Genomic DNA, 23,277 nt, shown 5'->3' with positions numbered 1-23,277 from the left:
TTTAGTGTACATGCCTGATTTCCAAACCAGCTGAAAATAAAAGCTGGATAATCTTTACAGAAATTGGCTAGTCTGTCAGGGGCTTGGATATAATTCATACTTTTTGATCCACTGCTGTCAGTCCGTTTTAGGACTCTAAGAAAGTAATCAGAAATTTCATATCTGTGTACAAGTTTATTGCAGAATTCCATATAGGACTGAAAATTTGGAAGCAAGTGAAGTAAATTTCTAGAGAAAGGGGACCAGTTCAATACATTTTGTACTACATTAAAGCAGAATACTAAGAATCCACTAAAATCATACTTTCAAACAGTACTTACTATATTAGAGAATGCTCATGAAAAATGGCATATTACAAAGCAGCAATTATAGGACCTTATTTTTCAAGTGTATATCACATACAGAAAAAAGTACTTGAGGGAAATATGGTGAAATGCTCATAGGATCATACAGATTTCTTTTTCATTTTTTCTAGTTTCTACATTTCCTACAATGACCATGTATCACTTTTATCATTCTAAAACATAACTAAAAATGTCTTGTTTTCAATACACATGGAATCTAAATGGAGATTCAAAAACACAATAAATCATCAATCTTTCTCCCACTGTGAATTAAGGACACCTACTTCTGACAGGGATCCTGGCGCCGTAACATTTTTTTTTAAAGCACTGAATTTGTTTATACCAAGAGAGAGTTTTCTTCTGAACTCAACCCATCCCCAGCATTTCTTCCTTATCCAGGCTGTGCTAGTTGGAATGCTGATAACCACCAGTCCTACTGCTGAAAAACTTCTGTAGAGGGATGGTGTGCTCAGCCGCGCAGTCATCTTATCTCCTTTTTAATGATTACTCTATAAGATGTGCTGAACCAGGGATCAGGAATCAAAGAAACTATCAGGTATCACAGATTCTGAGTCCTCAGGGCCGCATAAGTCACCAAACGCGATGGGGCAACTGGCCCTGTGGTTCTTTCATCCATAAAAGCACCAGAGCAGGCTGAGTCTGGCATCATCATTAGGCACATCCCTCCAGGCCAAGCAACTCTAGAGGGATGCTAGGACTCTGGTTCTGCCCATGATGGTACTAGGTGTTCTGAGTGTCCTGAGCTTAAGATGACTGGCTTATCTACTTTAGAGAAGATGCGGAAGTGGGTTGATTTGTGCAGGTCAACTTCCCTAAGCCTGCCTACCATAGCACCTCTTCGGTCCACCCAGATCACGCTATAGTCAGAGAGCTGAAACTTGTCATGGCATTTGCTGCCAAGGTCTTAACCCCACCAGATATTCTAGGTTCCAGTTACTGTGCTTCCCTGATCCCCAAACCAGGAGTCTAAAGCTGTCAGCTGGCAAAAAAGCAATTGGTTCTTGCAATATAAGAGGGAGCAGGTAAACTCAGGGGAGAGCTATTTTCCTGGGTTAGCAATAGAAGTATGCGACACACGTCCTGCGTCAGGGTGCTCTAACACTCAGCTAGGAAACAAGTCCCACCTCGTAGGAGGTTCTGATGAGCCTGAAGATGTCGACCTCTGGGTAAGGCTCCACATCATCACTGAGCAGGGAGTGCAGGTGAGGAATGGGGGGCAGCGTGCTGTCCTTATTTGTCACACTGTCCAAGTACCTGGAAGGAGAATGAATCAGAAGTCATGGGGAGGCTAACCTGGAATTCTCTATTACAGTTCTCTATCCATCATTTGAAAAATGTCTATTGCTGACATTTCTGAAATTCTGATGTTTTCCATACTTTTCAAGCAAAGACTAGCTTCTCCTTTAAGAGCAGAATGGAATTTATTTCACTTCTAAAAACAAAGCAAATGCAAGTAAGTTTCTCCAGCACAGAGAGAAGCGGGCATTATGATTATCACTGACCAATTAGGCCCCGGGAAACCAAGGAGAAATATACATGGAAAGCAGAGGGAAGGACGCCGGAGGGGGTGTCCAGTTAGGTTTAGCAAATACCTTCCCAAAACAGTCATGGCCTCCCCATCGTCCCTGCAGTTCAACAGCTTGTCCACGTTTGCATCCAACACTGCCAGGGCCAGCTGGAAAATCACTTTGATTCCTTCATAGAAGAAACAGTCGACCACCACAACGGCGCTCTCGAAGGGCATCACACTGAGGAAGAGCGTGAGGAACCACGAGAGGGAGATGGTGGAGATGACCCCCAGGTCCTGCATGCAGTCGTACAGCTGCGGGACGTGGTCCCGGGCCAGCTCCTCGAAGACGCCCTGGTCCACCAGCGCACCTGCATCGCGGGTGGACACGAAAGGGCAGGGGATGACGGACTAGGCCTTCTCACTAATGAGCACACCCAAACGGCTGCATTGTGATAATGCAGTTCACAACTGTCTTCTTCCACTAAGAGCGAAGCCCTGCTCCTTCCTGCTGACGGCAGGGCCAGGCACAGGCCTCCATCTCTGCACCACGGTACCAGCACTGACATTCAGCCCCGTCACTGCCCTGCTTCTGACAGCATTTTCTTTCTGGGGTCTTCCCGCCTTGCTTTCTGTACCATAAAATGACACTAATGTGGCAACTATAAAGGTGATTCAAAAAGTCAGTTTACAAAAGTTTCATGACATACAATGACGTATATTGTGGGCAACGTGATATTTGCACAGGCATGCAGTATGCAGCTCTAACCATCTCTTTCTATAAATAATATTGCTGTTCTGGATGCATGGTCCCCACAGGTGAATGATATCTTGTTTTTCTAAAATCTTAGGTGCATTCCAGCATATTCATGGTCAACTTACTGATGTTTATTTGGAAGGATATTTTCAATGAGCCAAAATAGTGTGCAAAGGTTTCCAAAAAACAACAGAATGCAAAAGGAAGCATAAAGCATGCATTTTGCTAAACACAGTGAAAAGCTTGTCCTGCAAAATAAATGTTTAACACTTAAAGCCATTACAAGGAGGAAAGACCATAACTCATTTAAATGTTCACAATGATTGCCTGTAATGAAACCAGTTCCGAAAAATACCTTAGGAGCTTAGCTTTGGGGAACATTTATATACTATTTTCTCCACTCCTATAGCTACATTTCCAATACTTCTGCTCTCTATGCATTCATTCTCTTCACTAACATGTTTTTGACTCAACTCTTTGGGTTGATGGTTGATGTACCTGGTGTTGCTTTTCCAGGTCACCTGGAGTGACAACCACGTCAAATGTTTTCTAGAATAATTTATTTAACAGTGATGCTTGTGTATCCTCTTAAGCTCCAAGTGGCCCCTTTGGGTACAACCTATAGTGAGTGAGTCAAGGCTTCTCCTTTCCACTTAGCAAAACTGTCTCGAAACGCTTTTGGCTAAGGGTAACTGGAAATGTAGTTCCAGCCGGTATCACCGCTCTAGAAACATCTTTCTGTTGAGATATTGGTTACAGTGTCACATGCTCCCACACATACCCACTACTCGGGTGTTGTAGTAATCGGGCAGCATGCGTTCGCACAGGGCCACCAGCAGCCAGAAGGCTTCCTCTTCTTTGGCATAGAGAAGCAGCACCGACGTGACAATATTCATGGCCTAAAGGAATGAGACACTGTCACTCTATCAATTTTAAGATTTTAAAATATAAGCAAATCTGTGAACCTAAAAATTACCGAGTTAAAATGTACAAAGTTTAAAAATGTTTTTGCATGAGGAAGAACAAAGGAATGTCATTATTGCAGGGTGCTGAAAATAGATGGTAATTAATATTTTAAAATGTCACCTTATGTGTGAGACTAAAGCAAAAAATGTTTATTTGGTACAAAATTCATATTTTGAGTAGTGCATTTCCTAATATAACTTATGTAGATAGTTTGATTGAACACCATAAGTACTTGGAATCTCAGGTAGGACATGACATTTTGTTGGTTTGTCCAGGTGATGCCCCGATGAATCCTGGAGTGATTTGATCAGTGAGTGGAAAAGTATTTGCAAAGCCCCCTTCGGGGAATGGTGAGAATGGGGAGAAATTCAACTTCCCCAAGTTGAATTCTTGATATTCTCACAAGCAGTGTGGACAACCAAAGCTATAGGCTGAGCCCCCAGTCTTGGGGTTTGCTCATATGAAACTTAACCCCACAAAGGATAGGTCAAGTCTACTTAAAATTTGAGCTTGGGGGTCGCCCCCAGGAGGGCCTCTTTTGTTGCTAGGGTGTGGCTTCTCTCTCCAGCCAGCATGGCAGGCGGTCTCACCACCCTCCCCCTGTCTGCGTGGGGCATGGCTCCCGGGGGTGTGGACCTTCCTGGCAGCTTGGGACGGGGATCCTGGAGTGAGCTGGGACTCAGCATCAGGGGATTGAGAAAAACCCTGGAATGGGCTGGGACTTAGCGTCAGGGGATTGAGAAAACCTTCTTGACCAAAGGGGAGAGGAAAGAAATGAGACAAACTGTCGATGGCTGAGGGATTCCAGGCAGAGTTGAGGGGTTGTCCTGGAGGTTATTTTTGTACATTGAGTAGATATTACCTTGTTATTCAGGATGTAATGGAGAGGCTGGAGGGAACTGCCTGAAAGTGTAGGGCTGTGTTCCAGTAGCCATGTTTCTTGATGATGATTGAATAGTGATGTGGCTTTCAAAGTGTGACTGTGTGATTGTGGGAACCTTGTGTCTGGTGCTCCTTTTATCTACCTTGTCAACAAACGAGTAGAACATGTGGAATAAAAGTGAATAATAAGGGGAACAAATGCTAAAATAAATTTAGTTTGAAATGCTAGTGATCAATGAAAGCAAGGGGTAAGGGGTATGGTAGGTATAATCTTTTTTTTTCTTTTCTGTTTTTGTTTTATTTCTTTTTCTATTGTCTTTTTATTTCTATTGCTGAATTGATGCAAATGTTCTAAGAAAGGATGGATATGCAACTAAGTGATGATATTGTGAATTACTGATTATATGCTTTAATGTTTTATTTGGTTTGTTAAATTTCTTTTAATTAATAAATAAATTTTAAAAAAAATCCTACCTCCCGCCTGATCAATGCGAAACACTTTCACACCAAGTTCTGTATCAACCACCATCAGAGGAACTGGACTCCTACATTTATGTCTTTTGTCATTGCTGTAAGTAAGTCTCTATAATAAAGGCTCATGTCTCAGTCAAAAAAAAAAATTACTGAGTTATACTCACAGGGGTCTTTTTCTGTAACAGGCCAGATGGTAAAAGATCTGTAGACTTTGTAGACCCCATACTGTCTGTGTCACATGTTCTTCTGTTTCATTTAGTTTAGGTTAGCTTTGCTTATGAACCTTTAAAAGTTAGTCCTCAACATGACTCCTAGGGGTGTGGACCTTCCTGGCAACGTGGGACAGAGATCCTGGAATGAGCTGAGACTCAGCATCAAGGGACTGAGAAAAACCCTAGAATGAGCTGAGAATTAACATCAAGGGATTGAGAGAACCTTCTCGACCAAAAGGGGAAAGAGTAAAATGAGGCAAAGTGTCAATGGCTGAGAGATTCCAAACAGTCGAAAGGTCATCCTGGAGGTTATTCTTACGCATTAAGTAGATATCACCTTGTTGTTCAAGATGTAGCGGAGAGGCTGGAGGGAATTGCCCGAAAATGTAGAGCTGTGTTCCAGTAGCCATGTTTCTTGATGATGACTGAACAATGATATAGCTTTCACAATGAGACTCTGTGAATATGAAAACCTTGTGTCTGATGCTCCTTTTAGCTACTATATCAACAGAAGAGTAGAACATATGGAATAAAAATAAATAATAGGGGGAACAAATGTTAAAATAAATTTAGTTTGAAATGCTAGTGGTAAATGAAAGCGAGGGGTAAGGGGTATGGTATGTATAATCTTTTTTTTTTCTCTGTTATCGTTTTATTTCTTTTTCTGTTGTCTTTTTATTTCTTTTTCTAAATCGATGCAAATGTTCTAAGAAATGATGAATATGCAACTATGTGATGATATTAAGAATTACTGATTGTATATGCAGAATGGAATGCTATCTTAATGTTTTGTTTGTTGTTAATTTTTTTTAATTAATAAAAAAACTATGAATTTTGAGGATCAGCTTTTCTATTTATGCAAAAAAGGATGCTGGAATTTTCGTAGGAATTGCGTTAAATTTGTAGATTGCTTTAGGCAGTATCGATAGCTTGACAATATTGAGTTTTCTAATTCATGAACGTGGGCTGTCTTTTCGTTTATTTAGATCTTCTTTATTTTCTTTTGGCAGTGTAGAAGTCTTTCACCTCCCTGGTTAAATTTGTTCCTAGGTATTTTATTCTTTTAGATGCTATTATAAATAGAATTGTTTTCTTGATTCTTTTTCAGATTGTTCATTATTTTGTTTTTATTTTTATATTGTTCTTTAATTTGCATATATGTATTTCTCCAATGGCCAAAATAATACTAAGTTTGTGGGATTTTTTCCTCCAAAATGAATTTTTTTTTCAATAAAAATACTCTAAATCTTAAAAGGTTAGTCCTCAAGCCAGTAATGAAGGATCTCCATTGACACCAATATTCACCAAGGGCTGGGCCCTCAATGCACCCAGGCGAACCTTCCTTCAAAACTGTGCCCAAAACAAACAAAAACTGGGCCCAAAGGCTATTTGCCAAAGTTTGTAACACACTAAAATCTCTCAGCAATTTCAATCCTTAGTTCAGTGAGGTGAATTTTCCTTTTTAACCTTTCGTGGTGGTTCCTATAACCAAGTACACGTGGTCTGAGTCTCTGCCCAGAGAACAATGAAACCTTTCAAAGTTGGAATCCTTGTCCATTATTTCCATTTAGACAAAGATGGGCAACAGTGACTTAAATTCTAAAGTAACCCTTCTTTATTAAAAGACATTAGCAGGTCACTCATAATTGGGACCTAAACTACTTTAATAGTCCTCTTAATTAAAAAAGAGGAAGATCAAAAGATATATATGAACCCAACTCTATTAGATACCAAAACTACCTCTTACTATTCTTTTGATTTTCTAGAAACTAGTAATTGTTCATCAAACTACCACAATATAAATTTCAAAAAGGGATTTTGGTCTATTAGGCTCTTTCTTCTAAGTCTTATTCCACACTTTTCTAAGTGAAAACGTTATTAAAATTCCACCTGAGCATTAACTTGTCTATTAGGTGCTTGATCATGGCCAACGATCAGTTGATAGTCAGTTGTCAAGTGTGTATTTTTGAGGGTCTACAGTATAACAGGCACTGGATTGAGTGGGGGGGGAGTGGGGGAGGTTGGACACAGTGATGGCAAGTCTTACAGGGTTAAATTCTGTGTCAGAGACAGAATGAGATGTAAAGGGTGACTAATTAATCAATAAGTGCTATCAAGAAGACAAAACAATGTGGTAGAGGGACACTGATGTGTGTGTGTGTGTGTGTGTGTGTGTGTGTGTGTATGTGAACACAGAGGAGCTAAACCCACTTTAGGTGGATGGTCAGGGAAGTCCTCTCTGAACATGTGGCCTTGGAACTGAAACTTCAGCAGTCCCATTATCCTGGGGATTCCCAAATTGCGGTATGCATACCAGCACAAAAGTGATGATTTCAGGCTGTGTGTGGGCATCATTTTCTTTAATATCAAGTTAAGCGTTTAATTTAATGTGTATAAAAATGTAACCATAGCATACCAAAGCTGTATTTTCAAGGACATCATTGCTCAGGAGCATGTAAAGTAAGAGCATTGTGGCAATCCAGAATCAAAAGCCTGGTGTTCAGACTTGTTTTCTCTTACGCCAAGATGAGTAATAGAGGATGGATCAGAGAGTGAAGTGAGTTTCCAAGGTCACACAGCTAGACAGTGGCAGACAGAGAAATTGCAGTCTTCTCTCTTGGCTCCTCTGTTCAGTGCTGTGGTTCTCAACCCAGGGCGATTTTGCTTCCCAGGGGACATGTGGCAATGTCTTGAGACATTTTTGGTTATTACAATTGAGAGGTGCTACTAGCATGTAGTGGACAGAGGCCAAGGTGCTGCTAAATATCCTACAGTGCACAGGACAGCCCCACCCACAAAGAACTGTCCAATCCAAAATAGCAATAGTGCTGAGGTTGAGAAACCTCAACTGCCTCACTTCGGAAACAGTTGCATTAACCATAAAGCCTTTCTTCTTTCTTCTCATTATTTACTAGCTAAAAATGAAATTGATATATAGTATAATCCATCAATGACAGTTTACCTGGCAATACCCTATGTTAGGGTTTCGAAACGCATAAGCTGTTAAGACTCTCCTCAGCGCTGCAATGCCCATTTCATTCTGGAAAGCTGGGTGTTCTGGAAGGGAGCGGTGTAAATCCCTCTCGATCTCTTCCGTGGCAAGATTATACTTTCCCATGGACTTCTCCACTAGATCTTCATAGTAGCCAGGATGTGTGGCCTTCTCGTTGATGGCGCCTGGGAAATACCCAATGGAATACACCATCAATAAAGCAAAAAATTCCTCTTCTCTTTAACCTGCAACCAAACTTACTGAATATCTTCTCTCTCCTTACCTTTCAAAGGAAAACTACAAAACAATAATGAAATCACACAGATATGTACCCATGGCTTCTTTCTCTTTTTAGCTCCAGGGTAAGGAGGCTATTTAAAATCTCCCTTACATGGTGGTTTCCAGGCTATAGAAATGTTTCCCAAGATGCTTCCGTGGTTACTCCTAAGGGGCTGCTCAGGGGTTGAGGAGAAAAGGTGACCAGAGGGAAGCCAAGCTAAGTGCTCACCTATCTCAATTCTCCCTTCAGCCAGGGCAGCTATGCTTTTCTTTTATTGGGGTTTTCCTTAAGATTTCACTTGCAAAAGGAGGTTGTGGCTTTTAAAACAAACTTGAAAACTGTATGCTCAAGTGTTAGCTCTTAAGGTCTTTAATCGGCTACATTCAAGAGTAGGAGACTGAATTGGAATATTTAAAGGGATTTCTAAAGTTGCAGAGGGTGTTAGGGTGTCCCTGGCAGTGGCAAGACACAGTTATTCGGAGTTTCTTAGGTGGTAAGGATGGGGGTGAGGGTCAGTTGCAAAACACTGGTCTGAGATATTTGCATTGTAACATTCTTGCATTTTATATATTCTATAAATATATATGTTTATGTGCAAACACATAGAAATATATATATGCACATATCTGTATATTTAAAGCTAGGGTAAGCATCTGTCTTCCCAATCTGAGAAGTAGAGCGTGAGACCACTGGGCTGGTCCATTTCTTGTCCCTGACGGTCACCAGGTAAACCAGCCTCACCACTGACACTGGCCCAGGAAAGGCAGTCTAGTTGCAGGAAACTAAATATGGCAGTTTAGTTGCAGAACTAACTAAATTTTTGCTCTGTTTTTGTGGGAAATTTGCAAATGTTCTTGCCATCTGACATGTCATCTTTGGTGGGTAAACTGAGTCCAGGTCCTGCTGCAGGGGCCTGGAGGATCTGGGAAGCAGGGTCAGACCCCGGTGGGGTGCCCTGCTAGGAGCCAGGCTTTCCCGAGACCAAGCTCACCTGCACAGAAACCCACCCTGCGTGAACTGTGTGGGAAGGCGGGGGCTCTCTTATGTACCAACAGGGGGCGCTATGTGGCCCACTGCCCACTGCAGCCTCACACAGACCACGCTGTTAAAGGAAACACGGGTGTAACTTTAAACGTTATCTCTGCCACAGGCTGTTAAACACTGGTTTCCAGGTACTCGCTGTAAATAACCTTCTAATTTGAGTAGGGAGGATTAGAATGGAAGTTTTTATTTACTTGGCCAGTGACCTGAATCAGGTTATCAAGGCAGCTTGTTTGCCAAATGCAAGGAAGAACAGGTGGTAATGATTTTCTTGATCTTGATTTGTAATTAATTAGAGATGCAATGACTCAAACTGTGGTTCCTCAATGAGAAGCTATGGCTGGTCAGCTCAAGGAAAATGGAAAACTAGGCATGTAAGTGAGCCTAGCACAGGTAGTTTTGCCTGAAATGGATAAAACCAATTAGTTTTCAAGGTTCTATCCCCTACTCCCCTACCTCTGAGACACTTTCACATCTTATGGGCAGCTGTACCATTTCTTTCTCTTTCTCTTAGTTTTTTTTTTTTTTTTTTCTGATAAAGCTATCTCTGACTGTAATGCTCTATATATTTATAAAGAAGTTACAGATGCAAGTAACACCCCATGGATTATCCAACAGCAGAAGTTTCCTAGCCAGGGAAACAGCTTGGTAGAAATAAACACACAAATCCAGGTGAGTCTGAATACTAGAACTGCCTTGTGTCCCAGAGATCTTGGCTGCTTTCATTGAACCAACTCAGTCCTGCTACCAGCTCCCTGGTAGGTTATCAAAAGCTCAGGAGACAAGGGCGGGCCGCGGTGGCTCAGCGGGCAAAGTGCTTGCCTGCTATGCCGGAGGACCTCGGTTCGATTCCCGGCCCCAGCCCATGTAACAAAAACGGAGAAACAGAATACAATAAAAACAAGAAAATGTTTAAAAATGTTTCTCTTTCTTCTATCCTTCCTTCCTTCTCTCTGTCTTTCCTTTAAAAAAAAAAAAGCTCAGGAGACAAGAGCCAGTAGGGCCATTTAGGAGAAAAAATTATCTTCCCTCAGTGCAATAAAAGAGAATAAACTCTGGATCCATATAGATCATGTCTGGCTCTGCTACTATACTATTTCTATAAAATGGGAATAATACTTATTTTGAGGAGAGACTCTCAGGTGGAGATTAAATGAGATATTATAAGTGCAAATGATAATGAAGAGCTCGGTCTATGTATGTTCCAGTGTGAAATCTCTGCCATCTCTCCTGAATCAGTACAGATGGACCAAGATTCTCCACCAGTAAAGTGAGTTTTACTGCTATAAACTTAAACTTGACAGGCAAGATGACTTATTGAGCCCTGGAAACTCAAACATGTGAGTCAGAGTCCACTTCAATCTCTGTTCTCTAGGTCTGATACTACATTTTCAAATTTAGCACGTCCGTTCTCCCCCGGATTATGTCCTCACTGGAAGCCTCTGCTCACGTGACTAATTTAAATAAATTTAGTATGAGAATACTTCACTTTGATGACTTACTTGGACATCTCTTGATGTGAGAGAATTCTGTGCCTTGTGTAAACCACTAAATTGACTTTCCTTGGACATCGTTGCTGGCCTGTCTAAATTCCTGAATCTACCCCAAGCCCTGTGGCACCACAAGGCTGGCTACAAAGCAAGTCACTTCATTCCACTTGGCGCCTTCATGCTTTTCTTTATCTTTGGCTCATGCTGCCAAGTTCTCAGCAAGTAGGAGGGTCCAATGCAGTCTCGTTAGCCACTTCACAAAGACGCAACCAAAACTTCTGAATAAGCTACATGGCTGCTGTTTATCCTCTTTTTTTTTTTCTTCTTATTTTTAGAAAGAGCTGAGAGTTTGTTTGCTTGTTTTTTAAGGCTATCTTATAAGCTTAGTAACTCTATTATTTTAATTTGAATGTCATTTTGTAAGTACAAGGTTGTAATAATAAGTTGTGGCCAAGTTTCCTAGGCTCAAATAAAAATATTCACATAAGTCTCTTTGGAATAATTATATTCAAGGTGTCTATACAGGCAGAGCAATTGATTTATATATTAAAGACTGGTGGAACCCAAAGGAATGCTCTGATGCTTCTGATAGAACAGATCCCCTGGGATACACAGGCTACGTCAGGGCAGGAGGAAGTGGTGGTGGGCTTGGTTGAAGGACGCCTGCTTCCTCTACAAGGATTCAAAGCCTTGATCTCACAGGGTTGTGTTGGGGTATAGCAGCCTGGTCTGCAGATGAGCGAAGGACACGTCTTTCCCACTGGTCCATCAACATGTCCCCTTCTGCTTCCCTGGCATTGCCAGCTTGAAGTAAAGGTGTAACCTGGATAGGCTGTGATTCCTGGGTGGATTCTGTTCTCACCTCCACACCTTCAGGAACAACCAGAGAATTCAGGAGGCCAGAAAAATCAAGGACAGGCATTTCTTATTCTTCCCGTTTCCTCCAGCTTCCCCACCCCTGTCAGGTTGCTTTGACAACGTGCCCCATTTTTAAAAGTTTGCTATGAAGTTTACATAGCTGGGAAACTAGAAAAGCACTCCAAAAACTATGAAAAATTATATTCTTTTACTTCAGGTTCTCCTTTTTTCCCCCAAATAGCCTTAGTAAAGAGAAGAAGAGGTTATAAGGACTTAGGGGAAGGCACCTTCAGCATTTGAACTGTTTAATCTATGTCTTGTATTTTTATTAAGGGAAGAATAATGCAGGGACGTCAACACTCTGACTGAGGAAAGGAGATTTGGCTCTGAATCAGGGGTTCGCATAGCGTGGTTGAAAGACGCCCCTGATGCATAATAGATGTCAGAGGGGAGACCCGGATCCCATCGAATCTGGGCCCGCGCCCCACCCCAGGCCGTACCTGAGAGCAGGAGCCACAGCTCGCCCCGCATGCTCTCGGGGATACCCTTCAACACCAGCTCCCGAGTTGTTTCCGTGCGGTACATGCAGATCCCTTGTCCATATTCAGCAAAGTGAATCTTCCAGGCTTGTTCCTTCAAAACCTCTTTGGCCTGAAAAGAATAAGGAGACACTACTTCATTCTAAAGTGCTTCAGGGATGGGGAGGGGAATGTTAGAGGACAAGTGTGGGGCTATTTTATGGAAGGCTGGAACATTTTCCCTATTGAATGGGGCAGTCAAGTTCTTGACTGAACTCATTCTACTCAAGAAGAGAGGTGGTTGGTTGTTTTTCTAAAGGGATGGTCTTAAGAGTAAAATTTGCTGTTGAGATCTCGGGGGCAAATGTATTCTGATTCAAAAAGGAAACGAGAAGCTAAAAATGTAAGGAGAAAAAAGAGAAGCAGATTTCCTGGAATTCTTCCCCAAATTTATGCATCTCTCATAGCCAGGATTCTGCCACGGAGGCCCTTTGGCTCAGAATCAGAAGCCTGCTTACCCGAGACAGGTCAGTGGAATCCCGATTATATTTACGGCTCTACGGCTCCCCACCTCCAGAGTGAAAGTGAGCTGATGCTTTTAAAATGTGGGATGAAAAACTGCGTACTTATTTGTTGGTGGGCTTAAACAATAATTAAAAAGAGAACAAGACAAATATATCTTCACCTCTACCCTCTATAACTGTCTCCTTCCGTGAAGCCACTTTGAAACTGATGACATAGTTTGACAAAATCTGCTTTACTTAGAGGAAAACCTCCATGTCCATAGATATTTATGATTTTGCTGATATTTAAAAAAAATTTTTAAAAATTGAATCTGGGTCTCCGGCATGGCAGACGAGAACTCTGCCACTGAGCCACCGTCGCACTGCTCTATATTTAAAATTTTTAATGTCATTTTTCTAATATAGAAGGGTTCAGGGACGCAGAAGGGACACCCACCAGCTTAGGGTTGAATTCCTCGGGGGAGCGCCGCCGGTACATGGTCATCAAGGTCTGGGTGGCTGTGGGGACGCTGTTCCCATTGAGGTTGAACTGGCGGTCCCCGTCCACGTCAGAGCTCGTGCTTCTCTGGGGACTGGAGGAAACAAGGCTGCTGGGCCGAGAATATACCTGTAGGTGGAGAGAGGAAGAGGACGCGGGAAGGGTTCGGGAATTAGAATCCACATCGTCAGTGCCCAGATACCAGTAACTACGGTATGTGTTCCAAGATGTTTCTTATGTGAAGGAACAAGAGAAATGCAGCAAGCCAACATTTTGGCAGGGATTAAACTGGTGCATGGGTCACAGACTGCAGTGCTGTAGGGCTCAAAATAGGTTTCCTCAGTATTTCCAAAGCATTTTTTGCAACAAGGTGGTTGACCATTAGCTCTCTGGCATGCATTTTTGCAAAGCATGCCCTGCATGATGTGGGAAGTAATGGGACCTCCTCAGCAACACTCTAGTTTCTGGTGCCTTGAACATGCTACATAAGTCTGAAGCAGGTAGACTGCAACAAGGAGGGTACTGGCAAGCCTCCGTCATTGGACACAAGTTTCCACCACCAGTAATTGGCTCTATTACTTCAGCTAATCAGGTCTCTTCTTGGAGCTCCACTTTCCTCATCTGTCCAATGAGGATGTTGGTCTGGGCCTAATACAACAGGAGCCCAACATGTTTTATTAGGAGAATGATAGTAAGGATTTGAGACTATGTACTTACTGACCTATGTCCCATTCTCAACAATTTTATTATATGGACCAGATTCACTTGCTATGTGACCAAGACAAATTAAAATAAGAGAATTAGACCAGATGGTCTCTATATAATGTACGCCACTGCTCTGTGACCCCAAATGCAAACTCTATGGGATTCAAATAACTGCTGAGATATGACTCTGGGCATCAAGGTATGTGGTTTAACTTAGCACAGCTGCAAAGACAGTGGGAGCCTAACAAAATGCACAAGGACATGAGCATACTCGGACAGAACAAAAGGACAAAGCAGAAACACCCCTGGGGTTGTAGTTCCTGGCCACTGAATTCTACACAGACCTCATCATCTGAGCTATTGTAGCTTCCCGCAAACTCTTTATCCGAGTATATTTTCGAAGTCGTCTGTTGTAGGAAATCGGAGATCCTCTGCACTAGAAAGTCTCTATCTCTCAAATTGGCAAATAGGAAAGTCATCCTGTTCCTCGTGCTGATGGATAAGGGACTGGGGAGAACACTGGAGCTATCTGCCTTTTCCACAATTGTCACCTGAAAGGAAACATGAAACACAGAACATTACTTTCCAGGAATTTCCCAACGGCAGCCTATTTAATAGTTGCTCTAAAGAAAAAACCCTGCACTATTATGTCATGTCGGAACCCCCGTAATTTATTGAGGCAAATTGGAATTCTTTGCCTCTGTTCCAATAAATTAACAGTTCATAACAAGTCAAAACGGAGCTGATGCCAGAAGTAGAATCAGGTTGATGGTCTTTCTAAATCCGTGTCTCTAAACTGGGAGTGATTCTGCACCCCCTGGAGACAGATGACATCATCCGGAGCCAGTGCCAGTTGTCACAAATGGATGGGGTGCTCCTGGCATCTAGAAGGAAGAGGGCAGGGATGCTGCTAAATCTGCTATGGTGCACCAAGCAGCTCCCACAACTTCCAGCCCAAAATGTTAACTGTGCGGTTGAGAAACTTTGTTATAAAGGTTTGATTTTCATTAAAATTTCATGGAACTATATAACAGGTCTTAAAGCTGCTTCATCATCCCTGAGAGACAGGAACCAACCCACGATACTGGTTTCTGTTACCACACATGATGTCGGGATGGTTTTCAAACACCAACAATCCTTTACACACCTCATTTGACTCCAGGGCTTTGCATCCTTCATCTTCTGCCACTTCAAAGTTTTAAAGGCTCGATTTATGAACAGACATGATATAAACAACTCGATTGCGACTCTATCTGCACTGCCAGACCCTGCGTGTGCATGTGTGCATGCACGTGTGCACGTGTGTCTAAATACGTCTACCATGTCGGCAGAAAAGTAGGAAGGGGAGATGTCTGCATCAGCTCTCTACTGAGGACATATATCTGGCGGTTTATAATGGAATTTTCATCAACTGGGAGCTAGAACAGATGCATTAAGACTATTTTCTTCAGCACATTATAAAAAAAAAATTCTCAAGGCAAGTCCCAGACAAATGATGTATTTGCAGCAGCTCTGACTATATCCTTAAACCTAAGTATCTCTTCCCCTCCTCATTTCCAACCTGCAGGCAATATTGAAGGATCAACTTTAACCTATATGTTATCATTTTCACATGAAATATATTTCCTCCAAAGCAGGACTTAAAAACTTTTCATGCACTCGACTTCTGAAAGTTGCCTTAAAATTTGCATGGCCCCCAGTGTTATAAAATGGGTTTGGTGGGCCCATAATGGAAAAAAAATGGCAGGACCTGGTTTCTACAATCAGATTTTATAAATGCATAAGTGCATACATTTATATATATTTTAAAAGAATCCCCTAGAAATACCTGGGGTTGCACATAGGCTTTTCTTTTAATTAAAAAACAACAACAAAAAAACCTAGAGAAATAAGAAAAATAAACTCCTATCATGAAAAGGATTTTCCCACCACATTGAGGGCATGTAGTAAACAATGTTTATTTTTAAAGGATCTATAAAAGCTCCTTTTCTCACATCAAATTTATGCTGATTCTTTTGGCCACCAGGTGTCAGGGACTAAATGGCAAATGCTGAGGGAATTAAAGGTTTAGGTTCTGTGTCTAAAGCACATATGTGGATGCTGCAGATCTTGAAAAAGGAAGAGTGAAAAGTCCTTTATCTGGCTAGGCTATGAATATGGAAACAACAGATTGCTCCCTCAGAAAACATGTGAATACCCAGGCAGGTTACAAGATATGTTTTCACTGCCAGATGACTTCTGGCAGAATTCTATTCCATAAACTTTGTGCCACTAGGAGAAAATAACAGCTACATTAGAATTTCCTACAACATAATGAGATGTAAATTTCATTACCAACTTGGGCTATAAAATAGAGTAGAATTTAATCAAATTCTGATGTTTAATAAGGAACACTCACATGGTAAATTTATGAATGAAAAGAAAAACATCATCTGAAATTTGTATCTAATGAGGATCCCTAATCAGATCACTCTATCCTCTTGCCTGGCTGTTTCAGTAATTTCGTTAAAACCTCCAGCAGGGTGGTTTTTTTGTTGTTGTTTTTTAATTAAAAGAAAAGCCTATGTGCAACCCCAGGTATTTCTAGGAGATTCTTTTAAAATATATATAAATGTATGCACTTATGCATTTATAAAATCTGATTGTAGAAACCAGGTCCTGCCATTTTTTTTCCATTATGGGCCCACCAAACCCATTTTATAACACTGGGGGCCATGCAAATTTTAAGGCAACTTTCAGAAGTCGAAACATTTAACATCTATAGGTTTGGGCCACTTTAAATCCGTTTGTGGAATGCATATTAACAATCTGCAGTCAATATTTCCGTTCATTTTTAAATTTCAATAAAAATAATGATGGCGGGCCTATGCAATCCTAAAAGTATTCACTCAGTGTGGGATGCAATATTCCCGTGGAGGCTCCTGCTGACCAATCAGCTTAAGATTGGTTTAGGAGGTGCCCAGTTCAAATAGAGACCATTCTCTACTCAAACAGACCCCAGATGAATTGCTTTTCTGACATTATTGTTACCTTACAGTAATAAAAATTACATTAAGCCCTTGGTTTCTTCCATTAGTCAGGTTAGGAATCTACCATTAGTGTACCTCAATGACTCATTAGGTTAAAAGGAAGGGTACAATGGTCTCATTTAACATTTCTTTAAAGCTGTGTCCAAACCTAACGTGCTTTATTTGTAAATGTCCCTCTGCTGATTTACCCTGAAATATGACTGAATTATCTCTACCTTACTATTTATCAGGGTAAACTAGAGAGCAAAAGGCTTGTGTGTGAGATGGGTTGAGAATATCAAGTATCTTTCTCTCAATTCCCCTATGCTTTCACCACAGCATCCTAAATCACATTAAGATGTGAAAAGAGCTAATTTGACCCAAGATCCAGGCTTGGTAAACAGAGGGAGAGGAGATATTTAGAAAGCTGCTTCCAGATCCCCCTTTGCTCCTCTTTTCTCTCTGAATACACAGAAGGGGGACTTGCTCAGATTCATTCATAGCATATCCACAGTACAGCTTTAATTCCAGAATGGGCTTCCTTTCTGGACTTCATGCACACTCAAGGCAACTTTGCTTTACTACATTCAGATAGTACTTGAAGAAGAAAATTAAGTTTAATAACAGCATATGGCAAAGACTACTAAGAAGGTAAACTTGCTTGGAAAAGTTACAAAATTCATTTCAGAGCCACTTATAAGTACTCTTGGATGATCCACATTCGATGACCCACCCCCAACAACTGCTTAACACCAGTTAGCTCACCCTATATAAAGGAAAACTAGATTCGTCAGTTGCCTAACATTTTGCATTTTCTTCAATCTACTAGGAATTTCTCATTTAAGGACAATTATGTGTAATGATTGGGAGGAAAAAAATAAAAACAATTAAAAGGCCCAATGATACAACATTTGAATGATGGATAGCCATTTAATGGAATAGAATGCTGTCATTAAAAATTACATTGTAGAAGAATATTTAATGATTTGAAGAAAAGTTTAAGATATACTTATTACTAAGGGAAATAAGCAGAAAACAAAAAGTCTCTATCCTATGACATCATTTTTCTAAATTTTTAAATGTCATATACACAGCAGTGAAGAGATAAAAATGGAAAGCTGTATAATAAAATGCTAACAGTGGTTCTCTCTGGGTGGTGGGACTGGAGGTGAATTTTGTTTTCTTATTGTCTGTACTTTTAAAACCTTTTTCCTTTCTGCAATGATGATACATTACGCTTAAACAAGAAATAAACAGAGAATGAAATTTGCCCTGTCCTTTTGATCCATTCCCGTGGGTGTGGACCTACTGTGGGTGAAACCTTTTGATTGGGTTGTTTTGGTTGGGATTTGAACCACCCCATCTGGGGGAGGAGGGTCTTGATCCCTTGTCCTTTGTGAGAGGATGGGGGACATGCAGAGAAAGCCCAGAGCTTAGAAGGAAGCCCCTGAAAGGCTGAGAGAAAAGAACACACCCACAGCAGCTAAGAGAGGAAACCACTGAAGCCAGAAGCTGAAACAATGAAACCTGGAAGAGAAGGACCAGCAGCACCGGCCATATGTCTTCCCGTGTGACAGAGGTGTCCCAGATGCTGGCAGTCTGTCTTCAGAGATGGTATCGTCTTGTTGATGCCTTAATGTGGACATTTCCATGGCCTTAGAATTGTACATTTATAAGGTAATAAATCCCCATTGTAAAAGCCAACCCATTTCTAGTATATTGCATTCCAGCAGCTTTACCAAACTGAAACACTTACAAAAATAATTTTTAAAAAGAGTACAAAAAGAAGGCAGAAGGAAACTTGAATCCTTTGCTATAGGGAATCTTAACAAAGGATCAATTTTTATTAAATGACCAAAGCATTTGATCTCCTTTACCTCCAGAAAAGTAGAAATTGCAGGGCTGCTGTCCCCTGCACTGCTGCTCCCCTGACAGCCTATTCTGGGAATCCTTGTCATCTCCGAATCTTGGAGCAAAGCTTTCAAGTAAGTACCAAAGTAACTGAAGGCCATGAAGATGTGATGGAACCCATCTCCACTCCAGGTCCAACAATAATGTTTCTTAGATGATAGTGTACATGAGACTCAGCTAGGGAATTTATTAAAATACCGACTCCAAATCTTGCAGAGATTCAGATTTAGAAGATCTGAGGTGGGTCTCAGACCAGATCTGAACAACACTTGGCTTCCAGCTCACAGTCTAAACTGTCCCCTTTTGACCCAGCGGCTCTGGTGCTGTGAACTCCACAGCCCTGGGGGAAGAGACCTCACAGAACCCACAGTCACAGACAGCAGGGACCACACTAGAAAGGGGAACAGGTGCCACCATGGAACCCTGGACATTCATCTGTGGTTAAAAGCCAATCAGGTTTCAGAGGAACAATTTCTATTTGGGACAATGGAAAAGTGTTGATAATGGCAGATGGTGATGGCGGCACAACACTGTGAATGTAATTAACAGGACCGCATTACATTTTTGAAAGTGGTCAAAGGGGGCTATTTTAGGTTGTGTATATTACTAGGATAAAATTTTTTTAAAAATCCATATAAATGCAAATAGAAACAATGAACACTAGGTTAAACTATGGACTTTAGTTAATCATACAATTATAAAAATGTGCTTTCGTCAATTGTAACTAATGTCCTGCAGCAATACAATGGGTTAATAATAGAGGAGTGCATGAGAATTCTGTTTTGGGGGCATGATTGCACGTAACCCACAACTTCTCTAATATGAAAAACAAGCAAAGAAAATCTGAAAAGTTATCAAAGCCAAGAGGAGCCTAAGAAGACATGAGAATTGAATGGAATGTGGACTGCAGTATCCTGGCTGGACTGAAAGAGGACATTACTTAAAAACTAAGGCGATCGGAATAAAGTATGGAGTTTAATTAATCATGATTAAACAATATTGGTTCATTAATTGAGACAAATATATCATACTAATGTAAGCTGCTAATAACAAGGGAAAGTGAATGGAGGATATACGGGAACTCTTTGTCCCATCTTCACCATTTTCCTGTAAATTTAAAATTATTAGATTTTAAAATTATTTTAAAATTAAAAATAGGTTTTTCAAAAACTTTACAAAAAAAAAACTAACCAATTGCTTGTAAAAATAATAGTCCTGGTTCACACAGGAAAATATTACAGATAAAACTCTTAAATTATCCACTTTTAGCCAACACTTACCTCACGGAGTGGGATAATGAGGCTACACAAGTTCTCCTCCTTGCTGGTAAAACAGATGTAATTTGTGGACACAAACATTTGCCCCAAAATGTGCATTTTGTTAAATGGAGTCCAGAGGGTGCAGTCCGTGTGGCCATCTAACTTTTCATCTTTGGGCAGCCGGAAAAGAGCTCGGTATCGCTCGCTCTTTGCTCTGGCATCAAGATCTCTGGAAAGCAATAGTAATAACTCACCTCATGCAAGAAAAATGTTTAATTCCTTCTATATGATTCAGCAATGCAGTTTCCTTCAACCCATCTTTCCCCTCCCTAAATCCTGCCAGATTCATCCTACCTTCTGAGCTTTGTATCAGAGTTAACTCCAACTTAGTGATCCAAAAGCCTAATAAAATCCTTCAAATATATTTAGGTCTCTTTTATGGTCATTTTACAGTCAATATCCATCAAATGTTATAGGCGGTTAGGAAAGCTAATCTTGAACAGGAAGCTCATTGCCTTTCTAAAGGAATGCAATAATTTCAAAAGAGATTAATAATGTATACTTATGAAGAGCCACTTTTGGGGCCTTATCTTTTAAGAAAGACCTAACAAGAATGCAAACAAGCCACATGAACCTGCTGGAAGTTATTGTATTCCCTAAACAGACAAACTTTGTATGCAGGGACACAAAAACAACCTACATCTTGCACTGTTAGGGTTTCCAATCTCAGCTGGGTCTTCCGTTGATGACAATCTTTTCCCTGAAGAGTTCTTTTTCCTTTTCATCTTATTGTTTCAAACCCCTCCCCTCAAGCTCACGACCTCAGCCCCTTGACAGTCTGATTTCTGGCTAGATAGAGCAAATAGAGGTCTTGGTACAGGAACTTCCTCTGTCTTTGCCTGTTCTTGTTTTCCCATTTCAAAGGGAGAGATATCTGCAATACAAGCATCTGTTTCCATGCCCTATAAGACATTACTTTAAACAATGTTAATTATCACTTCATTCTCTATTCTCCTTCGGCCTCTACATTTCTAGCCTCGCCAACAAACTTCCCATCTGCCTACCTCATTTTATCCTTGGTTCAAATCTTTTCCATTCTAAAAAAAAAAAGCAACCCACCCTCCTTCACCATTGGATTTCTTGGATAAGCAGTCTAAACTTGCCAAATTCCCTTTGCTCATCTTTCACTTGCTATTTAGCCCATTGCAGTCACTGCTTCTATCCTTCCACCACGCTACTAAAACATGTCTAAGTTACCACAGACATCTTAATTGCAGTGACCTCTTTTCAGACTTCAACTCCCGCTTGTACAACAATACCTTTCAATTCTGTGCATCTTTCTCGACTAATCTCCCATCTTCTAACCTACATCTCCAATTATATGTCCTGTAAGACACGTAACTCATCATGAACAAAACTGAGCTACCATGTCCTTTAGACATGTTCTTCCTTCTCTCATTCCCCATTTCAGTTAATGGCAATTTCATACCTACAATCACTTTGGGTAGAAACCTTAGAGATCATCAACTTTTCCCTCATCCTCTCAGCAGCTTGACTAACACATCCAGACCTCCAGGCTTCTCTGCAGCCTCTCCTCATGCCATGCTCTGCCATCTTCCAGCCAGGTCGTGGTCTTGCTTCCCTCAGGGTTTTTCCCTTGTGTGTCCCCACATATTCCACCTTCTGCCTAAAATATCCATCTTACTAGACCTGCATGGGTAACTTCTACTACCCCTTCAAAGCCCAGCTCAAAGTAGCCTCCACTGAGAGACCTTTCCAACCCCTCTGCCCACCTGGGCGGAGCTAACCACACCCTCTTTGTGTGCCCACCGCACTCTGTTCATAAGACCAGAAGAGTTACCACAATACTGTGCTTGAGCTACCCTTGCCTGTCTCATTTACTGAACTGTGAACTTCAGGGAGTTTTGTCAGTTTTGTATCTACACCCAGAAGAGTGTTCAAAACACTTGTTGTTCAGAAGAGGTTAAACTGAATCAATGAACTGATAGGTTTCTTGTTTCTAAAGTCTGAAGTACTGAATCTTCATCACCTACCGTTTTAGAGCGGATACTTTTTTGGGGGATTTCTTTTTCAACTTGGGCAAGGATCTATCTTGTTCAAACCCTTCATTGTCTAAGAGTTGTCTCATGGCTATGTTGGCGAGTTGCTCCATTAACTTGAACGTCTCGTTGATATTGAGGAATACTGAGAAGAAATGCTCGCTGGACCTCGTGCTCACTTTGATCACATCAGGTAGGAGCAGTGTGGCATTCTTTTCAAGCTGAGTGATGTCCACCCATCGGATTACCAGCTTGGCTGAGCAAAGGGAACAAAGTTGGGTCAACACCTGGCTCCTTATCATTTTTTCCAGATTTCGCATCCTCGCTCCCCTACCCACCAGTTCTGCCAAACTCCTTTGAGTCTGTTTTTAGGTCAGGGTTAAGAGGCAAATGTGGATGCCATAAGGTGTGAGTTCATAATGATTAGGGATTTGAATACCTATCTACTAAACCAAGTGTACCTTGGGGAATTTTTATTATTTAATGGCTAATTTCCTTACAATTTTTGAACTGAAGGAGTTCAATTCATTTGTTAAATAGTTAAAAATAATGTTGACCCATTTTTAACTATAGATTTATTTATGATCTTCTGAAGTGGTTTACAGAGCCAGAGCAAATATCGGTGGTCTTTCCAAAGGTTCCTTCTGAAAACAACTTACCTTCCCTTCCCATGAGAAAAGAATAAAAGCAAAGGTGGTTAATACTGAGGTACATCCAACCCTGACGGGGGACCTTCCCCTTCCAGTAGCTGCAAGAGTAATAGTTGACGAGCTTCTCTTCCTCGGGCATCCCAAACAGCCTGTGAAATTTCACAATGGCTTCTTTAAACTTCTCTGTGTCATCATCTTCCTTTACATCATTGATTTTGTTATACTCAGCAATGATGCCCTAGGGAAGGATAAAACACAAAGCACACAACTGGCATTAATATAAATGCAGTTAGTTTTTCTTTATGCTTATATATTTGAAAAGATAAAATTTCCTAAGGTG

At 41.0% G+C, this 23,277-nt stretch overlaps 1 protein-coding gene across 4 annotated transcripts in view; it reads right to left on the bottom strand.

The window, feature by feature from the left end:
- The window catches only part of TBC1D9 (TBC1 domain family member 9), a 146,614-nt gene that overhangs the window by 32,643 nt on the left and 90,694 nt on the right, over positions 1 to 23,277 (bottom strand). For all 4 annotated transcript variants that reach the window (XM_077139967.1, XM_077139969.1, XM_077139970.1 and 1 more), the window contains 10 exons: positions 22,947 to 23,175; positions 22,282 to 22,543; positions 20,249 to 20,456; positions 14,394 to 14,600; positions 13,303 to 13,473; positions 12,325 to 12,475; positions 8,126 to 8,340; positions 3,411 to 3,528; positions 1,958 to 2,243; positions 1,490 to 1,619 (listed from right to left, as the gene is read on the bottom strand). In XM_077139967.1, coding sequence (XP_076996082.1) covers positions 1,490 to 1,619; positions 1,958 to 2,243; positions 3,411 to 3,528; positions 8,126 to 8,340; positions 12,325 to 12,475; positions 13,303 to 13,473; positions 14,394 to 14,600; positions 20,249 to 20,456; positions 22,282 to 22,543; positions 22,947 to 23,175 — 1,977 coding nt within the window. The remainder of the gene's footprint in view (positions 1 to 1,489; positions 1,620 to 1,957; positions 2,244 to 3,410; positions 3,529 to 8,125; positions 8,341 to 12,324; positions 12,476 to 13,302; positions 13,474 to 14,393; positions 14,601 to 20,248; positions 20,457 to 22,281; positions 22,544 to 22,946; positions 23,176 to 23,277) is intronic.

Source organism: Tamandua tetradactyla, chromosome 22 (genome assembly GCF_023851605.1).
Source record: "Tamandua tetradactyla isolate mTamTet1 chromosome 22, mTamTet1.pri, whole genome shotgun sequence".
Classification (NCBI taxonomy): domain Eukaryota; kingdom Metazoa; phylum Chordata; class Mammalia; order Pilosa; family Myrmecophagidae; genus Tamandua; species Tamandua tetradactyla.
The sequence above is the reverse complement of the archived record's forward strand: the minus strand, read 5'-3'. Positions and strand labels throughout refer to the sequence as shown.